Source organism: Oryzias melastigma, linkage group LG7, assembly GCF_002922805.2.
Source record: "Oryzias melastigma strain HK-1 linkage group LG7, ASM292280v2, whole genome shotgun sequence".
In the NCBI taxonomy this organism is placed as follows: Eukaryota; Metazoa; Chordata; class Actinopteri; order Beloniformes; family Adrianichthyidae; genus Oryzias; species Oryzias melastigma.
The window spans coordinates 24,507,406-24,529,376 of record NC_050518.1 but is presented as its reverse complement, the minus strand read 5'-3'; the positions used below and the strand labels follow the sequence as shown (position 1 = coordinate 24,529,376).

Here is a 21,971-nt window from a genome sequence, read left to right as displayed (position 1 = left end):
ACACCCAACACACCCCACAGAAGAGAACACATGCAACAACACCATAAAACTCTTCAAGAGTACCACAAACTCTGGAGGACCTCCATAATCTCCTCTCCTGTGATGTCCGGTTGCTTCTCTAACAGCATTTTGGTGTTGCTAAGCAACAACAGCTGATCGTGTAAACCAGCGGTCCCAAACCTTTTTGTGGCTGCGGACCGGTCAGCCCGTAAGGATTATACCACGACCCGGGATGGGGGGGATTAGGGGTGTAAAGTCACAACGAAACAGTTTAAGAACCTGAGCTTTAAACCTAATCATGATCATTATTTCACTGTCATCTGACGTGTGAGCATGATGGAGGATTGATTAAACATTAATTTATGTCAGGAGTGGTTAAAATCGACTTTATTTTACTGTTTTAAGATCATCTAGTTAAAAAAAATAACTGAAATACACAAACAAAATGTAAACAACAAGTTAATCGAGAGAATCTGGTCATTTTCAAAATAAAAGATTTCCGACTCAAAAAAAGCAAAAACAAACGGGTATTATTTATTAGTTCTTCGGCCTGGTAGCAATGGATCCACGGTTGTTGGGGACCACTGGTGTAAACGATGCACCTGCAGACGGGTTCAGACCCACAAGTGGTGGAGAATAGTCCAAAAAGGAGCAGCAGGCACACCACTGCAAAAGAAAAAGTCCATGTCATCAAAAACAGCCGGAAAACGACAAAAACCAACAAGCTGACACGCAGCGATGGTTCTGGCAGCCTGTGTGGTTCTGGTTGGAGAAAAAGATTTCTTGGTTTCATGTTAACTTTAGAAGTCTTTAATGTCACGAAAATCTGTTAGTTTTTATAATTAAATCAAGGATTTTTGGGGTTGAAAAGTCGAGCTGTAGTCTTTCATTCAGCAGATGTTTGGATACAGACTGATGGTGGTCCTGGTTCTGGTTCTGCAGGAGGCGGACACTGACGACAATCAGGGAACGCTGGGCTTTGAGGAGTTCTGCTCCTTCTACAAGATGATGTCCACCCGCAGAGACCTGTACCTGCTCATGCTCACCTACAGCAACCACAAAGACCACATGGACACGGACGACCTGACCCGCTTCCTGGAGCACGAGCAGAAGGTAACGTCCTGCACCCAGAGGATGATGGGGATGGAGGTGGGTCTGGGTCTGGGGTTTCTGAAGTCTCCGAGCATTTCAAACACCATGACATCATTAGACACACATTCAGACGGCTTTAACGTTGGCTTTAATTCTTATCATTCCAAATGTACCTTTAGTGATACCGCCTTTAATTTGATGCTGGTCCTTGCATATGATGATCAAGCATTCTGTCCCGTCGCCGTGTGGACTGTAGACCTCCCTTTGATAAACCTGAGGCCTGTAGAGATGCTGGTATGGCAGACTGTGGACATCAGAGATGCAGAATAGTCCTCTCTGGGGTGTCAGCTATACGATGGAGCCTGTTTTTGATGTGGAGGAGCAGAAAGCTCTGCTCTCGTACAGTTAGTGACTGATGGAGGAAGGGCCCGCCCCCTTTTCATTGATTTCCCGGGATGGGGTCAGATTGACCCGCTGTCAGATGGACGGAACACTAAATGAAGCTGATTGCTGTCAGAGAGGAGTTACTGACTTAAACAAGAGTTATGATCGTGTTTTCCTGCGTTTCCAGATGATCAAGGTGACGAAGGACCACTGCCTGGAGGTCATCAACAAGTTTGAGCCGTGCTCAGAGAACCAGAAGCAGGGGGTTCTGGGAATCGATGGTATGTCCACATCAGCGGTTCTACAGATCCAGTTTCTCCAGATCATAAAAACGTTTTTTTCTGAAGTTGCTCATGGTTGAAGACGGCGTTTGATGTTGTCTGACTGGTGAGTTCATGTTCCGTGTTTGACAGTCGGGATTTTGACCTCTGGATCTCCTGAAAAGCTGCACCATCTGTGGTGCCGACCGGCGTGCTAGTTCTCACGCCGCCGGGCCTCATGTGTTTTTCAGTGGTGTTACAAAGAGCCTCCACACAGCAGAGCCGCTCTGGTTTTTCTCCGAGTCTAAAGTCACTCACCTGTGATTTCTCTGTTTTGTTTTAGGCCAGGTGTTTCACAGGTGACATCTGAGCGTTTCAGCTCTCCTCTTCTACGTTTCAGGTTTTACAAACTACATGCGCAGTCCAGCCGGGGACATCTTCAACCCCGAACACTACAGCGTGAACCAGAACATGACGCAGCCGCTCTGTAACTACTTCATCGCCTCCTCGCACAACACCTACCTGATGGGCGACCAGCTGATGTCGCAGTCGCGGGTGGACATGTACGCCTGGGTGCTGCAGGCTGGCTGCCGCTGTGTGGAAGGTGAGCGCGCACGTGGGGGTCAGGGGGGGCACGCGCTATCAGAAGACTGGGCGGGGGGGTCAGCAGAGGGACTTCAATTCAGCACAGGAGCAAAGAAACGTTTTCCTTCAGTTCTGGATTCGTTCGTGTTTGTGTTATAGCAGGAGAAGTAGCTGACCCCCCCAAAAAAAGAAAAGGTCAATGGTGTTTGGGCTTGCTGGAGGATCTGCCGTGATTGCTACGTTCTCCAGCTCGCCACAGACATTCGTCTGGGCGTGACGGACAGCCGAGGCTCTGCAACGTCTGTCCTCGTTTTCAGGCCGCTCGATTCTGTGCTGCAATTATTCCAGCGAAAGGGACAAAGCCTTTAGGGCGGAGCTCAGCAGGCGATCAGTAATGACCCCCCCACCCGTTCTGGTTGTGTTCTGATGCAGTCGACTGCTGGGACGGTCAGGACGGGGAACCCATCGTCCATCACGGCTACACGCTCACCTCCAAGATCCTCTTCAGAGACGTGGTGGAGACCATCAACAAATACGCCTTCATCAAGAACGAGTATGTGGACACGCACACACGCACGTACACCCCCACACACCCACGTACACCCCCACACACCCACGTACACACGCACACACACATGCACACACACACACACCCACGTACACACGCACACACACCATTCAGACAGCATTGTGCCTGTGGGGTAGGCCTGTAACGGATCACAAAACTCACCCTTCGGATCGTCTAACAATCTTAGGGTCACTGTTGGAATTGTGTCATGGTTTTTGGGTCACGGTTTGGATCGTTTAATGGTTTTAGGTCCAGATCATTTTTCAGATCAGTAAAAAAAAAGAAAACAGCCAGAAAAAAACTAGAAGATAAAAGCCTAAAGTTACTTTTTTGAAAAGCTTTAAAACTTATATTAGGAAAACACATAAACTACTTCAGAGCATAAATACAAACTCACACATCTTTGAACTTTGAACAAAAATGTAAAAACATGTCGTTTCTGATTATATTTACATTTAATTATATTTACCTTTAATTATAGTATTGAAACTAACTGTGTGGGTCCTGAGGCAAAGACCCTTCTCGCTTTGCCAACCTGTGGGACAGGTCTGGGTCTCCCTGTGCCGGTCCCCAGCCCGGATGAAATACAGGATTGTGTCAGGAAGGACGTCCGGCGTAAATCTCTCTACCAAACCGAGTCTGTGGATCAGTTTTCTGATTGGCTGAGGGGAAGTGCTGAAACACTCCTGTAACCCCAGAGTGGATGCTCGCCGTCTGCGTCGGTGTGTGAGCTGATCGCATGGCGCCTCGGGGCGCAGACATGGGAACACTGACAGATCAGAACAGGCTCCTCCCCCTTTATGAATCTGCAGCAGGAGGTGATAATCCCATCCACACGCGTGCAGAAAAAGAACGCCTCTATTTTTAGCTGCATTGAAGAAACGCTCCTCTTTGTGGGGGTGTTCACCCTCTCTCTGTGCTGAAGAGGTGACTGTGGAGACCCCCCCTCAGATATGAGGCAGTCAGCTTTAAAGAGGAATCTGATTTTCCGCCGAGCTAAATAAAGCTCGGATGTGGATGAAAAGGTTTCGCCGTCAGAACCCGGTAATGTCTGAACGTTCTGCAGGGAGGGGGGTGAAGCGGCTCAGCCTTTCCTTTAAAACTCTTCATGCTGGTCTGAACACCAAACTCTCTGACCTGGAGGGGCTCGGCGTCTGGAGCGTCCTCCTGCAGTCGTCTGCAGGTCCAGACCTCTGCCAGCTGCTGTGGAGGATCACATCTGTTCATTCAGACGGCTGATGGAGCTCCAGCTCTGATCTGAAGTCCAACCGATAAAAATCATGTTTGAGCTTTTGACGAGTACATGAGGCCTTTTCCTTCTGAAACAGAACAAATGTAGGAAGATAGGGATGGAACGGATCACAAAACTCACAGTTCGGATCGTGTCATGATTTTAGGGTCACTGTTTGGATCCCGTCCCGGTTTTAGGGTCACGAATGGGATGGTGTGACAGTTTTAGGGTCATGTTTCGGATTGTATCACGGTTTTAGGGTCACGGTTTTAGGGTCACTGTTTTAGGGTCACTGTTTTAGGGTCACGGTTTTAGGGTCACTGTTTTAGGGTCACTGTTTTAGGGTCACTGTTTTAGGGTCACTGTTTTAGGGTCACGGTTTTAGGGTCACTGTTTTAGGGTCACTGTTTTAGGGTCACAGTTCGAATGGTTTGATGGTTTTAGGGTCACGAATTGGATCAGTAAAAAAAAAATGAAACAAGAAAAAAAAAAGTTAAAAGCCTAAAATAACTTTTTTGAAAAGCTTTAAAACGTATATTTGAGAAAACATATATAAACTGAACTTTGAACATAAACAAAAATGTAAAAACATGTCGTTTCTGATTACATTTACATGTATAGAGACCAAATCTACAAAAACTGAAAGAAAAGAATGATGGATATGTAATTTTCCTTTTGGACAACCGTCCAACAGTCCTCAGCTTCAAAAGCCACGCCCCCTCAGAGGAGATTTTGGAAACAGAGGCTTCAGATCAACATGAAAAATGTCTGTTTAAGACGTTGAGGTTGTGGGATTTTAGTTACAAACTTCATAATCTTAATTCAAACAATGCTGGGAACATTTTTAAATAAAAAAGGGTCATGGGGGGGGGGGTCTGCACATCCATGAAGGAGTCATTTTTCCGAAGTCTAAAGTCATGGTTGGAGCATGCAGGAATGTGCTGCAGTCTCAGACTAAACCTCTTCGTCCTGGTGTCCATCAGGAAGCAGACCCTAACCAGCGGTTTGTCCACAGTTACCCGGTCATCCTCTCCATCGAGAACCACTGCAGCGTTCCTCAGCAGAAGAAGATGGCGCAGTACCTGACGGAGATCCTCGGGGACAAGCTGGACGTCTCCAGCGTGAAGGTGGATGAGTCTGGACGTCTGCCGTCCCCCGAGGCCTTGAGGGGGAAGATCCTGGTGAAGGTAAAGCAGGAAGAGGGCGGATCACTACAGCTTGAATGAACTTGTTCTGAGACTTTTCTTACATTTTCAACCATAAAATGACATAAAAGAATCTAAGCTGGGATGAACTGGATCTAAGCAGGAGTTCAGAACTCCTGCTGAGTGGCAGACAGCAGCAGACTGCTTTGTTATGAACTCCTAACAGCAGTTTGTGCTCTCTTCTGCTCATTTCATAAATCATGGAAGGATCTGAGTTCAGCTTTCTCTTTTTCCTGACAAAAGTCTCAGATCATGTTTTCCTTTGAAGGGGAAGAAACTGCCCCCCAACATCGATGAGAACGCTGAGGAGGGGGACGTGTCTGACGAAGACAGCGCCGATGAGATGGAGGACGACTGCAAGCTGATGAACGGAGATGTATGTGCAGCTTCAGTCAGCATGGAGCCACTTCCTGTCCGTGTTTTTCTCACTTCCTGCTCTCCTCTCTTCTCCTTGTCCTCTCTTCTTACCTCGTCTCGCTGGCTTCTCTTAAAGTGGAAGGTAGGGTATCTTCAGAGATCGCAGCTGTCATGTGTCATCTCCATCCATCCTGTCAGTGAGGCTGACAGCTTTTAACTCACATGGAGGCAAACGTTTTCAGGTTATGCTCGTGTTCCTGCTTCTAATAACGAAGCTAAAGATCTGACAAACAAACACAACACGCTAGATCCCATCCAGACGTTCTTCATGTGAGAGGAACAGTCTGAGAGCTTCGGTGGCAGGGACAGGTTCTTCATCTGCTCCGGTACTGAAGGAACTGCAGCTCTGTGGATCTATGCTGCCACCATGTGGCTGAACTGAGCGTGTGCAGGGAGAGCAGGATGCAGGTGTGGGGATCCTCAGTACAGCTAGTAACAATGTAACAATAGCATAAGATAATATGTGCTTTTAACTCATAAAAGATCAAACTTTTTACCAAAGTTTTGCTTTACATATAAAATCTGTTCGTGCTGGAGGTAGAGTTGATCAAACGAGACGTCTTCAGGTCAACAGGATGTAAAAACCTACATAGTTTATCATCTATGTGAACCTCAGACATCAATTTATAAATGGAACTGATCTAAATTTAATAACTGCTAATTAAGTAATCCTTACTTTAAAAAAGTGCCGTTTTGTTTTTCTTTTATTTTTTTCTCCTCTCTGTCCTCAGTAGTCTTACTCTGCTGGGTTTTGTTATTTTAGTTTGGGGTTGGATCTTGGTAGTCTTAGTTTTGGTTCGGGGGAGCTGCTGACTCTGACGGTCGACATGCTGGGTCAGCATCTCCATGACTTATTTGATGTTTGGTCGAGGAGAGATAAAGGAGCCTCATGAGGATCTGGAGCTGCAGGTTGCAGACTCCTGATCTAGACGATCCTACGATAGTTATATAAACCCGCTGACGGGGCGAACACGAGCACACACAGCGCTCGAATGTCTGGCTGCATTTCACAGCAGGTCACAGAAGTTTGACAGGTCGCTCAGCTTCGGACACGTCACGTTTTCAGTGACTCGATCAGCTGGTTGAATATTATTCCAATACGAGCGTTTTAATCAGTCTTTATTTATATAGCACTCTTTAAATAAACACACAGTGCCTTAATCCTGATCAAAAATGACTTTAAAACACAACATTTCTGAGTTTGTAGTTCAAAATTATGGCTTTTGTTCTCATTTTCTATTCCATTTTCACCAACGTATTGATGTCCGTCAGGAAAAACTCAAACTCAGAGAAATGCAGCGATGTTGGAATAATTGGGAAAATGACCAACTATAAATCCCACATGAATATCAGGAAAACCAACAAATCTTAAACTACATGGAAACAGAATAATTAAACATGACCAAAGGTGGATTCTTTTGCAGAGCGCCATCTATGGGGAGACACCTGAACTACAAGGAAAATGAACAGGTCATGGAAACAGTTTGACGGGCCAGATTAAATAGTTTAAGGGGCCGCATGTGGCCCTGGGGCCGTAGTTTGCCCACTTCTGGCCTAAAACCCTTCATGTTACTGAGTTCAGATTAAAATACAGGAGAGAATATTTTGAATTTGGCAGAATTCTGCATCAAACCGGTGATCTGCACCAGAACACGAAGGTGTTTCATTCACGTTGATCATAAACTTTAGACAAACGTTGGTGCTGCAGTATCAGGTCAATCCAGGTGTAGGTGTTGAAAGTGGCGCCCTCTGCTGGCAGACAGGTGATCTGTGTACCTGCTGTTCCTCTGCAGACCACGGCCAACAGGAAGCAGGTGGAGAACATGGCCAAGAGGAAGCTGGACAGCCTGATGAAGGAGTCCAAGATCAGAGACCGCGAGGACCCGGACAGCTTCACCATCGCAGCGCTGCCACCTGCTGGCAAGCCTGCAGAAGGCAGAGGCAGCAAAGTAACTGATTTTCTTCTGGGTAATTGGGTGAATGTGGATCTACTGATAAACGTTTGGAGGAAAACCTTAACACCTGAGGCGTCACCGCTGACGCTTTAACTCTAAATCTTTAACATACTGTAGCTTTTCAACACAATGATTCCAGCAGATTCTGAGGGATTCCTTCAGAATCTGCTGGTTGATCATGTTGACAATTATCAACATCATTCAGCCATGATCTGTACGGATCCATACGATCATGGCTGAACCGTGATCCGCATGGATCTGTACGGATCCATACGGATCCATATGGATACAGCCCTATCCTGATGTCATTCCAGACAACATGTTTGGTTCGTGTTCCGGCGTTCTCGTGGTCTTCTTGACCGGTTGATAGAATCTGGTTTTAGCCGATCAGTAAATGTTCTCAGTCCTTCAGAAGTTTTTCCCTCAGAAACATGCAGCACTGATCCCGATGACTGCTCAGTCACAGCAAGCAGCTGATGATTGCTTCCTACCTTTATTAGGACTCAGTTTCTGGCTGAGAAGCTTGAATTGTCTTTTCTTGCCGTCAGGGTAAAGGCGACGATGGCGCCGACACGGCAGACGAGCCTCCTGCCAGCAGCAGCAAGCGCTCCGGCCGCTCGTTCATCGGGAGCTTCTCCAAGCGTAAGGTAGACGTTCACGCCGTCTGTGTGCTGCTGTGCACGTCTCAGAAACACTTTCTGGAGAACATCCCCCCTAAAGCTCTTTGCTTCGTCCCTGCTGTGATGTTTGAGCAGAAGAAGGCCTCCAAGCTGAAGAAGACGTCCAGCTTTGAAGACACGGACACGGACCAGGAGAGCAGCAGTGCATCGCGACTCCCCCCGTCCCACAGCAAGTATGTCTTCTTCAGTCTCCAGTTCATGACAGAAACCACAGAGCTGCAGTCAGGAAGCTGCTCCTCATCCTCCACGCACCGTTAGAGCTCATAGCTGCAGGAGCTGAACTTCTACAGACCGGACTCCACGTCTGGACTAGCCTTCATTTAGATGGTTATGGATTCTGAGGGGCGGAGTCAGAGTTTTCTGTCCGCTGTGGTCGCTCACGTCTGTTATCCAGTCAATGCTCACGTCCAGCTGGATCAAGCTTCTCCAAAAACCTTTTTATTATTTTTCACTAATACAATAAGGAACATTTATGAGAAAAAAAAAAGAAAGTGTCAAATAGACCGCAGCGCTCTTCGGAGAGAAGTTCTTAATTCTGGTAGCTGAGGTTCCAAAGGGATAAAAATAAAATTTGTAAATGTACAATTTTGTGTGTGATCTCATATTGCAGATGATAAGTAACTGACAAATACTGCAACTAAAAAAAGAAAAAAATTGCCATTAATTGCAAATAATTTTTTTCCAAGTGCGATTGATTAGTTAATTAATTTAAAGCCCTAATTTAAATGTTTCGTAGACCTTAATCAGGGTGGGGGTACTCTGATGAAGACCCCCACCCCCATGCTGCTGTGCTGTAACCAGAGTTCCTCTGACCCACAGGAAGAAGAAGACCATGAAGCTCTCCAGAGCTCTGTCCGACCTGGTCAAGTACACGCGCTCCGTGGGCCTGTACGACGTGGAGGCTCAGGGTGAGCTGGAGCCCCGCCCACGCAGGTTTCTGACAGACGCGGCAGCTGGACACAGACCTTTGTTTTTTGGTTCCAGCGGGCTGCAGCTGGCAGGTCTCATCGCTGAGCGAGACCAAAGCCCACCAGGTGATGCAGCAGAAAGCTGCGTCCTTCACCCTCTTCAACCAACGCCAGCTGTCCCGCATCTACCCCTCCTCGTACCGCGTGGACTCCTCCAACTTCAACCCGCAGCCTTTCTGGAACGCCGGCTGCCAGCTGGGTAAGAACCCCCCCCCCACAAACCTGCTGTCCCACCCACCAGAACCATGACGGGTTGACCTCTAATTTGCAGTCGCACTCAACTACCAGTCTGAGGGTCGCGTCCTGCAGCTCAACAGAGCCAAGTTCTACAGCAACGGCAACTGTGGATACATCCTGAAGCCGGCCTGCATGTGTGAAGGTCTGAGCTCAGAAACATCTTCTCACCGCTGCTGTGTCTGCATGTCAGGAGGGAGAGACCCCGGTCACGATTCTCATCCCTTCAGGTGCCTTCAACCCCAACCTGGAGGACCCCGTACCGGGACGCATGAAGAAGCAGCTGGTGCTGAAGGTCATCAGCGGACAGCAGCTGCCCAAACCCAAAGACTCCATGCTGGGAGACAGAGGAGAGGTGCTCCAACACACCAGTCCACCTCACACACGGGTTCTGAGTTCTGATGATGCCAGAACCTGAGCGTATATGAAGATCAAACATCCAAACGAACACTCCTCTGAGGTCAAGGGTCCACCCCGTCATTCATGAGGCTCGTTTTAGCTGAATCTGAATCTACAGCAGCTTCCGGAAAGGCTAAACAACATTTGAGTTTTTATTGTATTTCAATGCACCTTGACGTTAAAACACCTAATGTTTAACTGAAATGTTTAAAAAAGCCAGAGGTTGAGATTCTGAGCTCAGATTTAAAGGTGTTCTGGTCCAAATCTGTGAGTTTACACTTGATGACAGTCCAGGACTTTTAGGTGAATGTTCTGTGGGCTGAAGAGAGAAAGAGGAGCTCTGTTATCATTCAAGCTAACAGACTTTCAAACGGATTCCTTCCATTTAAAGGGTAACCAAACCTTAAATCAAAGTCTGTTGCTCTCTATAAATGAGGCTTTCAAAGTTCGGTCTGTTGGTCAATGACACATTTTTGACAAATTAAAATAAACTTGTTTGATTCATGAAATTAGTCCAAACCCGTCTGTGTGCTGCCCCCTACAGGATGAATCCAGGTATTACAGTTGAATTTTGTGATTGGTCAAACCCGTCATGATCTGCAGCTCCAGTGATAACAGTCCTGTTCCCCGGCCCCACCCCTCTGATGGGATTGTCACATTGCGGCTGTGGGCGGAGTCAGCCTCCACCTTCCCTGTTTGGTTACCCTTTAACCTCCTCCGACCTGCGTCCACATTAGGGCTGGGAATCGATGATCATTTCCAAAAATGCTTCAGTTTGATTCACAAGAGCCTAGATCAATTCAATTCAGAATTTTTTTTTTTCATTTTTCGATCCTCTCAATTCAATTTTTAGTTTACACATTCAGACACATTTGTTTAGAAACGCATTAATAATCTACTATAGTATTTGAATCTTTATATTTGATCCAGTTCACATCCTGTAAATGTATCAATGAAATAATCAGATTGTTAATATCATTCAGAGTTACATGGATTCTCTAAAGGAGAAGTTCTAACAAAAATGTTCAGATCATTAACATTGTAAACATTGTTCTGCTTCTCCTGGAGGATGTTTCAGTTTGACCACTAGGTGGCGATCGCGATGAATTTCAATCCTGAAGAGTGAGCAAAGAACGATGTTTGAGACCACAAATGTTTACTTTAAAAACATATTTCCTTAAGAGTTTGGAAAAGGTTCATTTAGTTCGTAATGTGTGTTTAGGTTGACCGAGCGTTAGCATTAGCCGTCCTATGGGAAATCCTATTATACGTTGGCATCAAGCTAGCAGACTTTAGTTTTATGTGCTGAATCCATTTTTATTTTTATCAATTGATTATTGATCTGTTGAGTTTAAATCGATTCAAATCGATTGATATTATCAGCCCGAGTCCTCGTGCGTAGACCACAGTAGTTGATTCTGATTAACTGGAGACCTGTGATTAACGTGTAGAGCGTTAGCCTAAATGCTAGCTCAGACTCTCACATGCGGCGTCTCTTGAACAAAGCTGTGTGGTTGACAGATCATCGACCCCTTCGTGGAGGTGGAGATCATCGGCCTGCCGGTCGACTGTTGCAAAGAGCAGACCAGAGTGGTGGATGACAACGGTAAGAGCAGTTCTGGTCCACTTTTATAAAAACGGACTGGCGGCTTTTGTGACATCACCTCTGGTCTTCAGGGTTCAACCCCATGTGGGAGGAGACTCTGGTGTTCACGGTGCACATGCCCGAGCTGGCTCTGGTGCGGTTCCTGGTGTGGGACCACGACCCCATCGGGCAGGACTTCATCGGGCAGCGCACCATCTCCTTCAACAGCATGATGCCGGGTGAGACTGAGACCTCCCTGTCTGGGTTGAAGCTCCAGCGTCAAACTGCTGTCACGTCCTTGAAGCCCCTCCCCTAAAGAGACAGGAGAGCATCTGATAAAAAGCTGAGCCAGCACTGTCTCTGGTCTGCAGGTTACCGCCACGTGTACCTGGAGGGCATGGAGGAGGCCTCCATCTTTGTTCATGTGGCTGTGAATGACATCAGCGGTAAGGTAGGTGCCATGGGGGCGGGGCACCCTGAAGATGGCGAATAGTGTGTTTGGGGGGAGGAAGTACTGCCCTCTGGTGGCCCCAGAGGGTCATCACAGGAGGCGTGTCCGGGGGCGGAGCTAGGGGCTGTACTGACTTCACGAGGCTTCAGTGTGGTCACGAGTCTTGTCCTGTTTGTCGCGTCTCCGCTCTCTTCTCTTCTTCTAGTCTTTCTTCTTTCGTTTTCTCTTTTTTCTCTGACTGTTTCTGTGTCCTTTTGTGTTTCCAGTTTCACCAGTCGCTCCATTTAGGAGCTGAAACTTTTAGGAACCTTGAAGCTGCTGCTCAAATCTCAGGTGTAGTGAGATCCAGTTCTCTGCATGAGTAACTCCGCCCACCTCAGCAATAAGCACCTCCCCCTTTGAGAGCTAACACTATTATGAGTGCACGGCCAACTCATGCCTCACATGAGTTATGACGGCCGACCTGCTTGCATCGTCACTGCCCCCCCCATGTGGATCCAGCTGAAACCTCGAGGAGAAACGTTTGGCTGGAGAATCTGAGTCACTTAGTTTGTGGTTCTGTGCTGAGTCATCATCAACATGTGTTTCTGTTTGCACTAACGTAAAGACTGAATGTACATCAGTGCTGTCAGCTGGTTTACTGAAGTCAAAATAAGATCCTAACAGAGCTGGAGTTCAGCTCAAGTCAGAGTTTGTTACTTTAAAGGATAACTAAACCCTAAATTACCCTTTTGTGTGCTGCCTCCTACTGGTTGAAACGAGGTATTGGTTGATGTTGTGGTAAATTTACATTTTTATTATCTCTCAAAACTAAGCTGTAAATAGTGCAAGAACTGCACCTTCTAGTGTTCCAGGTAACACACTGCTGCCAAATTTAGAATCTACAGAACTGAGCCTGTAAATGGACCTGGTGGCAGACAAGATGGCGGCTGAAAGTTATTAGCTGGAAGCAGAAATTCAACAACATTTTAGAGTTGAAGCAACTTTTATTCAAACTTTTTAATGGGAATAACTCTTTAAGGTTCAGGATTAGCTTAAAATGTGTCTAAATAAGGTAAAGGCTTTATTAACTTGAGAAAGGATTTGTAAAACTGTTGAGACTTTTCGATTTAGGAGCTTTATGTCCAGACCAGCGTTTACGTTTGACCGGCTGCAGTTACCTTCAACCCTTGACATCAGGGGTAACCAAACCTTTTGGCTCAGAGGGCCAAAATCTAAATGGGATCCCGGTCTGTGGGCCAAATACAATACTTTTTTACATGTCATGAAATAAAAAGGAGAAAATAAAGAATATGTTTAATTTATTTATTTAGATTCTGTATTCATTAAGGTAACACTCATTAGTAAGAGTAAAAAGTAAATAACATTTAACAGCAAAACCTCACTTAAATCAAACGATCTTATTGTACTGTAGACTGAGCTTTACTTTGGGTTATCTCTGAAGTTACCTGTTGGATTCTGGGACCTGAAGGGAGACAGGAAAATTCCATTGACTTTAGTGGGACAAAGTCAGGTTTGAAGACCCGTCGACTCCATTCACTCGTCAAGATCACCACTAATAACACTGAAAGGTCAGCTCTAATAATCCAACGATGTTAAAACCTGAAGAATCTCATGAAAAATAGTCAGAAATGATGAAAAGGGAAACAAATATTCACCAAGTTTTTGACACCAGCTGGTAAAGAATACATTTATTTGTAGTTATTTGGAGATGCCAGTCTTCAGTGTTTTTATTGTGGAACTCCAACGTTTTAAATCTTCTCTCTGAGAGCAGAAGGTGGGGGCTGCATGTTCGTCTGGTAGGAAGCAGGACGGCCCATCTGTGGGAGGAATGAGACGGTCCTCATTCTTCTTATTTTTGACTTTTTAATAGTCTTTAGTTCTTCTAATGTGGGTTTTGGTTTATAGTTTTTAATGCTTCATTTTTTCATGCAAGATAAGAATTTTCTTTGTTTTGAAGTTTTTATGTGAAGTTTTTAATTATTTAAGTCGAATTTTACACTTCAAATCCATCAGTAATTATTTTATGATGTGATGTCTTTCTCGTAGCCTTCTGGAGTTTGTTCTAGATAAGAGGAGCAAACACCTTTTCTTTTAATTAAAACCCATGTTCATGTTGATCAAACACGAAAAAGAATCATCTAAATGTCGTATTTTCCTCTGAATGAAAGAGAAGTTTAATTCAAAGGAACCATTCAGAGTCTGTGGTTGTTTCACCCTCCATAGTGGCTCTTTTGGTCATTTTTAAAAGTAAGGGTTACTAAATTAATAAATTCAGTTTAAAAATTCATAGCTGAGGTGCAGCTGAAACTAGGATTATATAAGGATTTTTACATCCTTGCTGACATCATGTTTCCTCCAGAATTCACAGATTTCTAATATTGAACAAAACTTCAGTAAAAGTCTGATCTTTTCTGATTGCTCATTGGTTATAATTATCCAGAGGGGAGTTTTAAATTAGTATTTTCTCTGTGTACTTTTTCTACTGGATCATAAACCCATGCAGTCCCGTTGAGTTTAATATAACTAGTAGAAAGAGAAGGATGGTCACCGAAGTAGATCTGAAGTAGAACAAGAAAAAAAAAATCTTTTTTGTTTTTTTTCTCGTTTCAAACATCTCACTGGAGGACTTTAGCTGCACTAGAATTATCCAGTTTGGTACAGGAAGTCTTTTATTTTGAAAGGAAACCATACAAGCTTCTGTCAAAAGTAAAAAAAAAATCACATTTGAGAAAAGCCAGTTTCTCTTTGTTTCTGTTTTTATTTGTGCCAAAAATAGAAACATGATTCTGACTGAATATGTATGAAATAATGTAGTTAATGGTTTATATACACGACCTTCATCTACAGTCAGTATAAGATCATTTACGGTTGGGTTAGTGGACTGTTGTTTTCATGGGGATAGTGGAGGGTTTGGAGTTTACAGGAAGTCAAACTACCAAGAGTCACTATAAACGATGTTAGGCGCATCGTTTGTTTTTTTAGTGAAATACTCCAAAATAAAAATGCAGAAATGATTTAAATTGTAATTGTCGTCCTGCGTAGCACACGTCAAAAGTAACTTGATGATTTCATTGTAGGTTTTGATCAGTAGAAATCGATCACAGACGGCAGTTTTACTGTTAAAGGTTACTGACGTCTGTGTTCACACATGTTGCCAACTATGAAGTTAAATAACTTCATTTTATCGCCCACATTAAGATGATTTTTCCTGATCTGTTTTCTTCTCTAGTTCTTGCGGTCTATAATCAGACCCTCTCAGTCTGTTTTTCCTGGAAACTTTCCTCTTTTCACTTTGGCGGTGTCGCCCTGAACTGCAGGTGTGGAAACGCCTCAGACTTTGAATCCTGTTGGCATTCAAAGCTGGTCAGCATGTCTAACGGGGTGTAGTGGGTCTGAGCATGCTCAGTGTGCACAGCCTCCTCACAGCGGCGGCCCCTCCCCGCACGCCGTCTCACTGCTGCCTCCGTCTCTTTCAGGCACGGGCGGCCGGCGGCATCAAAGGTCTGTTTCACAGAAACCCAAAGCAGTCTTCCCTGGACAGCCATGCTGCTGTACAGCACGGTCGTAAGCACCCGTTCGCCGCCCACCTCCTGCGGCGCACGGCCAGCGCCCCCACCAGGGGGCAGCCCAAACTCCGGAAGGGCTGTCCAGAGATGGACGCCAAAGACTGCAGCTCCGAGGGCGCCAGCGAGGAGCGGGACAGCGAGGAAAAGGCCCCCGCCGCCACCTCCTTCCAGTTCACACCCCCACAGCACCGCAACGGGGAATCCCAGAGCCCTCCGCGGAGGAAAGGCAGCTGGGAGCACCCCGGCTCAAACGGAGCCTTCTGCCCCGAGGGGGGTAAAGGTAAGGGCTCACCTTCTGACCACAGACACCCCATGAGCGAGCCTCTGCGGCGAGCTAGCCGCCTCCGCTTCCATGAGCCGGACATGAAGCCGGGGGTGTTCGCCCGTGTGGCGCTGAACAGCTCGGGCAGGGTGGGGGTGTCCTCCAACTGCATCACATGTATGATCGGCTCCAAGGAGAGTCCCGAAACCGAACGGAGGGGTCCGTCTGAGGACGGCGCGTCCAAAGGTTCAGACCAGAGGGCGCCAGAAATCAGAAAACCCACCCCCCCAGCTAAAAGCAGTGATCGTCTGGCATCTACAACCAAGCCCCAACCCCCCCCTGCCCAGCCAGGTGTACAGCAGAGTCTCCCCAAAGCGAAGCCACACTCAGAAGAGCCACACCCATTCTCCCCCCACGCTCTCCTGCGAAGCATGCCCCTCCCCAGGGCGAAAACCAGGCAGACTCTGGGGCCCCAACACGTGCGGCCCCAGCCGGACCCCTCAAAGAGGAGCGCCCGCTCCTGTAGCGTTCCTCGCAGGCGCTCGCCCAACGCCGTTACGCCGGCTCCGAGCCTCACCCCCGACTGCAGGAGCGGCCTGTGCTGGCAGCCGGTCCCCCCGCCCGACTACGGCGCCGCCGGCTCCACGCCGTCGACCGTGAAGGTGGCCGTGGCGCTCAGCGACAGCAGCAGCTGTGACAGCTTCGGCAGTCTGAGCAGCCTGGACTCCCCCCCCATGCTGCCCCCCCGCTCCGTCCTGGAGAGCCGCAGGCGGGCGGCGGGAACGCTGCAGAGGGAGATGAACGCCCTGTTCGCCCAGAAACTGGAAGAGCTGCGCCACATGTCCCCCATGTTCTTCACCGGTAAGACCAGCCGTGCAGAGGCCGGACCCCCCCCGACTCTAGTTGTCGTGTAGGCTAGCTCGTACCACCCTCTGCTGTGTAGGAGAGACTCCGCCCCCCCTCCGTACTTCTGACCTTCAGTTCCGTTCTCCTGATTGATCATTTTGACTGATTCCAAACTTTCTCTCCTGAAAACCCAAACGGCTCGACGCTTCAAAGGCGACAGCGGTGAGTTTGTCCCTCAGAGATGGACGTAGATGAGTTTGTGGCAGCCGTAGTGTCGGGCCGTGTTTGATGATGTTCAGATCTCCTGTCCGTCCTGAGAGAGGATCTCTCCTTCATGTGGACATCTTTAAAGTTTCTTCTTTTTTTCCTGAATCCGGTTTTTAGGAGTTTTCCTCACCGGGAAGGAGAGTCTGAGGGCGGGGATAACCAGTCTCATCTAGTCCCTTTAGTTTAGCGTTTAGCTATTGTTTATAATTTATGGTCGACCTTCTATAAGATTACCGGCTTGAAGTCCAATGATTCCACTGATTTTGTGATGTTGAGCTATAGAAAGAACATTGAATTGAATCATCTCAGGAAGCTGAATAAAACGTAGAAACGGGAATCATTTCCGTTCAGTCTGTGACGCTGCCGCTGGACGTCCCGACTCCAGTGAGTTTATGTTACAGTCATGAGCCCCCCCACCTCCCTTTGTCCCTCACATGACATGTTTCAGTGCGGGCCGGATGGACTCCAGCTGTTCTCCCACCCCCCTCCCTACGGCTCATCATGTGACAGCCGTGTTTTTGGCGGTTTTCCTTCCAGAGGATTCTCATGAGGACGTCCGTATTTGTTTATAACGAACATCAGCTGATGGTCATGAGACGGTTGTTTCATCACTGGAGTGTTTCTGCTGTGACTGCATTGTTCTCTGAACTTCCTGCACTAACCTGCCTGTCCGTTCTCCCTCCTCACCTCCTCTTCCTTTGTACCTGTTTCCTCCTTTTGCACGCTTGCTGTCTTCCTAGTGCAGAATTGAGGGGATGACCAGAGCCAGGTAAATTCTCCGTGTGCACGCAGCCCCTCATGCACCCCTCACTCATTAGTCATGCTGTGTTTTCATCCTCATTTCCACTCATCTTCACCACCTGAGAATGGAGTCATGAAGTCCAGCTCACCTTGAACTCATTCGTTCCGATTTAACAGGATTATTTTCTATCTTCAGTTTGAACGCGAAACAATTCTTCAACTCCAGGGGGTCAAACTCAATCGCCAAGGGGCCAAAATCCAAAACACACCTCAGGTCGCGGGCCGAACAGGATAAACATTTATTAAACACTAAAACTACATTTTTAAAACTTTAAAACTGTAACTTTTTAGCATTAATTATGAACTAGATATATAGCATTACCTGTGATGATGCTAGTGTGAATGTTGTAAGCTGAATTTTGCCGCTGAAGAGGCTGAAATTGATAACTGAAAACATGGAAGCTGATAGCTGAAAACATTGAAGCTGATAGCTGAAAACATGGAAGCTGATAGCTGAAAACATGGAAGCTGATAGCTGAAAACATGGAAGCTGATAGCTGAAAACATGGAAGCTGATAGCTGAAAACACTGAAGCTGATAGCTGAAAACACTGAAGCTGATAGCTGAAAACATTGAAGCTGATAGCCAGCTAAAATATCAGCAAAACGCCAAATTAGCCTAAAAAACGAAAAACAAAACAACTTGGGTTAACCAAAACAGCTAGCATGTAGCTGAAACAAATAGCCAAACGTTAAAATAGTTTAGCAAGAACAGCTAACAGATCCCGTTCCTTATAGCGATCATCCTAAGACATTAGTTGGTAGCCCCTCCCACATGTGGCCGCGACGTCAAGCAGTGATTTTCTAGTGCGACTCGAATTTGTTGCATGAATTGCGTTCGGTATGAATGTACCTTAATGTTTTTTTTACAAAAAGCTAAAATAGTGCAAAAAGACCCCCCCTAAAGCACCATTAGGTAGCAGCACTAGCGTTAGCTTCCACAGTCACCCTGGATGTACCCCCTGGAAAAGAGAGTGAGGTAAAGACGCTGTTTCGGTGCCGGTTCCAGTCTGGCTGGCCCGCTGCAGCTCCACTTAGTTTTACTTCTTATTCTCTTATTTTCACAAAGTGATGCTTTAAAGGATTCATCGTGATGTCATGTTCAGACAGTCTCTCGTCTCTCCACAGGCTGCTCCTTGCCTCAGAGTCCGGCCCCCCCTCCTGCACCCCCCGGACCGGACCACCTCACAGCTACCGGGCCTTCAGCAGAGACCACACACGACCCTCAGACCCCCCAGACGAACCGCGTCTCTTCATCCACCGGGAAGGATCGGCCCCGCCTGCATGAGAAAGGAACCCTGCTGGAAACCCAACATGCTGAAGCAGACTTGGGGCCCCCCCATCCCGCGCTGCCGCAGGGAACCCCCACCGCCCACGCCGCCCCTCTGACCCACACCAGGAGGGCTCTGTTCACCGACCTGCCGGGACACACGCCGATGAGGCGAGCAAAGAGCGAGGGCCACGTCCGGGCCCCCCCCGCCCCAGCCGGCCAGGTCCAGTCGGTGGTTCCGGAAGTTTCCACCAACGCCACCGCCAACGACCGGCTGTGGAGCAAGCTGGAGCCCGGCAGCCACCGGGACAGCATGTCCTCGTCCTCCAGCATCTCCTCCAACGACACCGTCATTGACCTGTCGCTGCCCAACCTGGTCAGGAGGCGCCACGCGGCCCCCCCCAGCCCCACAGAGCCCCCCTGGATCAACTACCGCCTCTCTGCTCTGGTCTGCTATGAGCTCCCCAGAGTGAGCAAGAGCAAGTCCAACCCGAACCTGCAGCAGAGTGGCGGCTCCGCCCCCGAGGAGGGCCAGGATGCCCCGCAGGACTCCCTGGGCGGGCTGGGGGGGAGGAGGCACACCTGGAGCCGACTCTACATGGAGGGGCTCAAGAAGTCATCGGGGAGGGGGCCGTCCTCCACAGCTGCACCGTCCATGTCCAAAAGCCTGGGGGACCTGACCTCTGATGACATCTCCTGCAACTTCGACAGCAAGTACCGCAGCATCAACCGCAGCTTCGTGGTCCGCTCCAGCAGGGACCAGCTCCGCAGAGCGGGTCCGACCCGGCTGGCGCAGCAGAGCAACCTCACAGAGCAGCTGCGGAGGCTCACCGATGTGGAGCCGCTGACCGCCCGGGACTTCCACCAGCAGGAGGACGCCGTGGACGAAGGTCTGGTGAGGCGCACGTCCTCCAGGAGCCAGAGCCGCGTGCGCTACATCGCCAACCGGGCCAAGAAGGCCCAGGAGCGGCAGAGGCTGCAGGGCCTGCTGCAAGGCCGGAGCGCCAGCTTCAGCCTCCCCGTGAGCCCCATCGAGGAGAGGGGGAACCCCGAGGGGGCGTGCTGTGTGGCCCGCAGCCCCTGCAGGGACACGCCGGGTCAGCTCTATAGCGCAGACGCGCCCTCCCCAGCACAGACCGAGCCTGCAAACGCTGACGTCTTTTTCAGGCTCAAACTCTAAGATCTTCAGAAGTCGAGAGGAAAGCGGAGATTCTACAGAACCCTGGTTCCTGCAGAACATTGGTTCTTGCAGAACCCCGGTTATTCCACAACCACGGTTCCTGCAGAACCCCGGTACCTGCAGAACCCCGGTTACTCCACAACCCCGGTACCTGCAGAACCCCGGTTCCTGGAGAGGTCTGCTTCCTGTTTGCATCCAAAGACATTTTCTGCATTATGAGCAATGAACTCGTGAGGAGACGTCAGCATCTCGTGACTGGAGTTCTGGCCCAAACAAGTTGTGAATGTAGGTCCTGAGTGTGCTCCGAACCCCCACACAGACTGAGGCGTCTCCAGGAGCGCCCCCGCCCCCCGTTCGCCCGGACAGGAAGCAGCTGCTCTGTGGTCTCCAGGGAGAGCTGCTGGGCTGAGTGTTCAGCAGCGTCCGCTAGTTTACGACTAGGATTCAAACGATAGTTTTATTTAATGAACCTGTAATGTTGTGCTTTTAACTGTGGTAAACTAGATTTAAGCCAAGATGTTATCAATCCATCCACAAGCAATATCTGCAGATCACAGCCCACGATTGAAGCTGAATGTTCTGCTGGAGCTGCTGAGGTCCAGAGAACCGCATGCCTTCTCTACACTGAAACCACGAGCTCTGCGTCCGTTTACAACGTTTTTATATGAAGATTTGATATTCTGAGTGTTTCGTCTGGGGGGGAGGGGGCTTCGTGTTGCAGCCCCCTCCCCCGCCATCCCTCATCGTGCTACTAAGACCAGATGATCCGCTGTACTGTCACCCCGCCGTCCTGATCCTTTCTGCTAAATTTTAAGGACAATTTTGCATTCAAACAATGTGTAATTAAGAGCTGAATAAATCTGAAGTCTATATGAATCAGCGTCTGGCGGCTCGTTCTTTCACTGGGTTGTGATCCTGTCAGCGGCGAGCCTTACACGCTCTGACATGTGGAGGCCTTCAGCCCGGGGTTCTGGCCGCTTCTGCTCGCTCCAGTCCAATTATGGCCTCTGCTTTGCTCTGCGCTTACCAGCCACCACCTCTTTTAACCTCCGCGCCCGAGGGGGAGAAGAGAACACAGAAAACATGGACCCCCTGCAGGAGGGGGGAATGTTCCAGAACAAAGACACAAAAGAGGGCAAGCTGAACGCGTCGCTGCAGAAGAGAAAAAACATGTTTGTGGTCAGCGAGGATCCGACTGCTGAACACATGCAAATGCATGCAGACCTCAGAGGAGCTCCTGCGAGGATCAAACCCCCAAACCCCCCAGGAGATCCTCTGGACGGGATGGACACAGAAGTTTTGATGTTTTCACAGAAATTTCACAGAATTTTCTTTAAAATCCCTCTGACAATTTTCTAATGTAACGTTCCCAGTAGGGTTTTAATCATGATTATGAACTTTTTAACCAAAATCCCACGGTATAAATGTCATAAAAAGCAATTTTCATGTTGATCTGAAGCTTCTGTTTCCAAAATCTCCTCTGAGGGGGCGTGGCTCAGTAGCTCCGCCCCTCTCTGATTCTGATAGCTCTGTGTCTCGCTAGTGTAAATCTTCACAAAAACATCCATCAATCTGGGTAATGTCCAGTCGTATGGTTCTGATCCGGATGTCAGCTGGACGAGGAAGTGAAGATCTTCATTGACAGAACTTCCTCCAAAATCCTGATTCTTTCTCTTTCCAGTTCACCAAAGACTCTTTTAGCTCATTCTCCAATGTTTATTGACTGTGATCAATACATTCAATCATTGGTTTCTCAGAGTTCT

The 21,971-nt window shown here is 48.0% G+C and overlaps 1 protein-coding gene across 7 annotated transcripts in view; it reads left to right on the top strand.

Annotated features, from left to right (window-relative positions):
* plch2a (phospholipase C, eta 2a) overlaps nucleotides 1-21,084 on the top strand; it is a 94,620-nt gene extending 73,536 nt beyond the window's left edge. For 4 of the 7 annotated variants that reach the window (XM_024292573.2, XM_036212908.1, XM_024292574.2 and 1 more), the window contains 19 exons: nucleotides 943-1,113; nucleotides 1,664-1,757; nucleotides 2,137-2,340; nucleotides 2,754-2,874; nucleotides 5,136-5,307; nucleotides 5,594-5,701; nucleotides 5,819-5,824; nucleotides 7,536-7,691; nucleotides 8,246-8,344; nucleotides 8,453-8,550; nucleotides 9,197-9,285; nucleotides 9,362-9,544; nucleotides 9,617-9,724; nucleotides 9,810-9,934; nucleotides 11,500-11,584; nucleotides 11,656-11,802; nucleotides 11,935-12,014; nucleotides 15,494-15,863; nucleotides 18,887-21,084. In XM_024292573.2, coding sequence (XP_024148341.1) covers nucleotides 943-1,113; nucleotides 1,664-1,757; nucleotides 2,137-2,340; nucleotides 2,754-2,874; nucleotides 5,136-5,307; nucleotides 5,594-5,701; nucleotides 5,819-5,824; nucleotides 7,536-7,691; nucleotides 8,246-8,344; nucleotides 8,453-8,550; nucleotides 9,197-9,285; nucleotides 9,362-9,544; nucleotides 9,617-9,724; nucleotides 9,810-9,934; nucleotides 11,500-11,584; nucleotides 11,656-11,802; nucleotides 11,935-12,014; nucleotides 15,494-15,863; nucleotides 18,887-20,208 — 3,738 coding nt within the window. In that variant the 3' untranslated portion in view covers nucleotides 20,209-21,084. Of the gene's footprint in view, nucleotides 1-942; nucleotides 1,114-1,663; nucleotides 1,758-2,136; nucleotides 2,341-2,753; nucleotides 2,875-5,135; nucleotides 5,308-5,593; nucleotides 5,702-5,818; nucleotides 5,825-7,535; nucleotides 7,692-8,245; nucleotides 8,345-8,452; nucleotides 8,551-9,196; nucleotides 9,286-9,361; nucleotides 9,545-9,616; nucleotides 9,725-9,809; nucleotides 9,935-11,499; nucleotides 11,585-11,655; nucleotides 11,803-11,934; nucleotides 12,015-15,493; nucleotides 15,864-17,698; nucleotides 17,728-18,886 lie in introns of all 7 variants that reach the window. The other 3 variants (XM_024292577.2, XM_024292578.2, XM_024292572.2) reach the window with 3 other exon arrangements.
* Nucleotides 21,085-21,971: the final 887 nt, after the last annotated feature.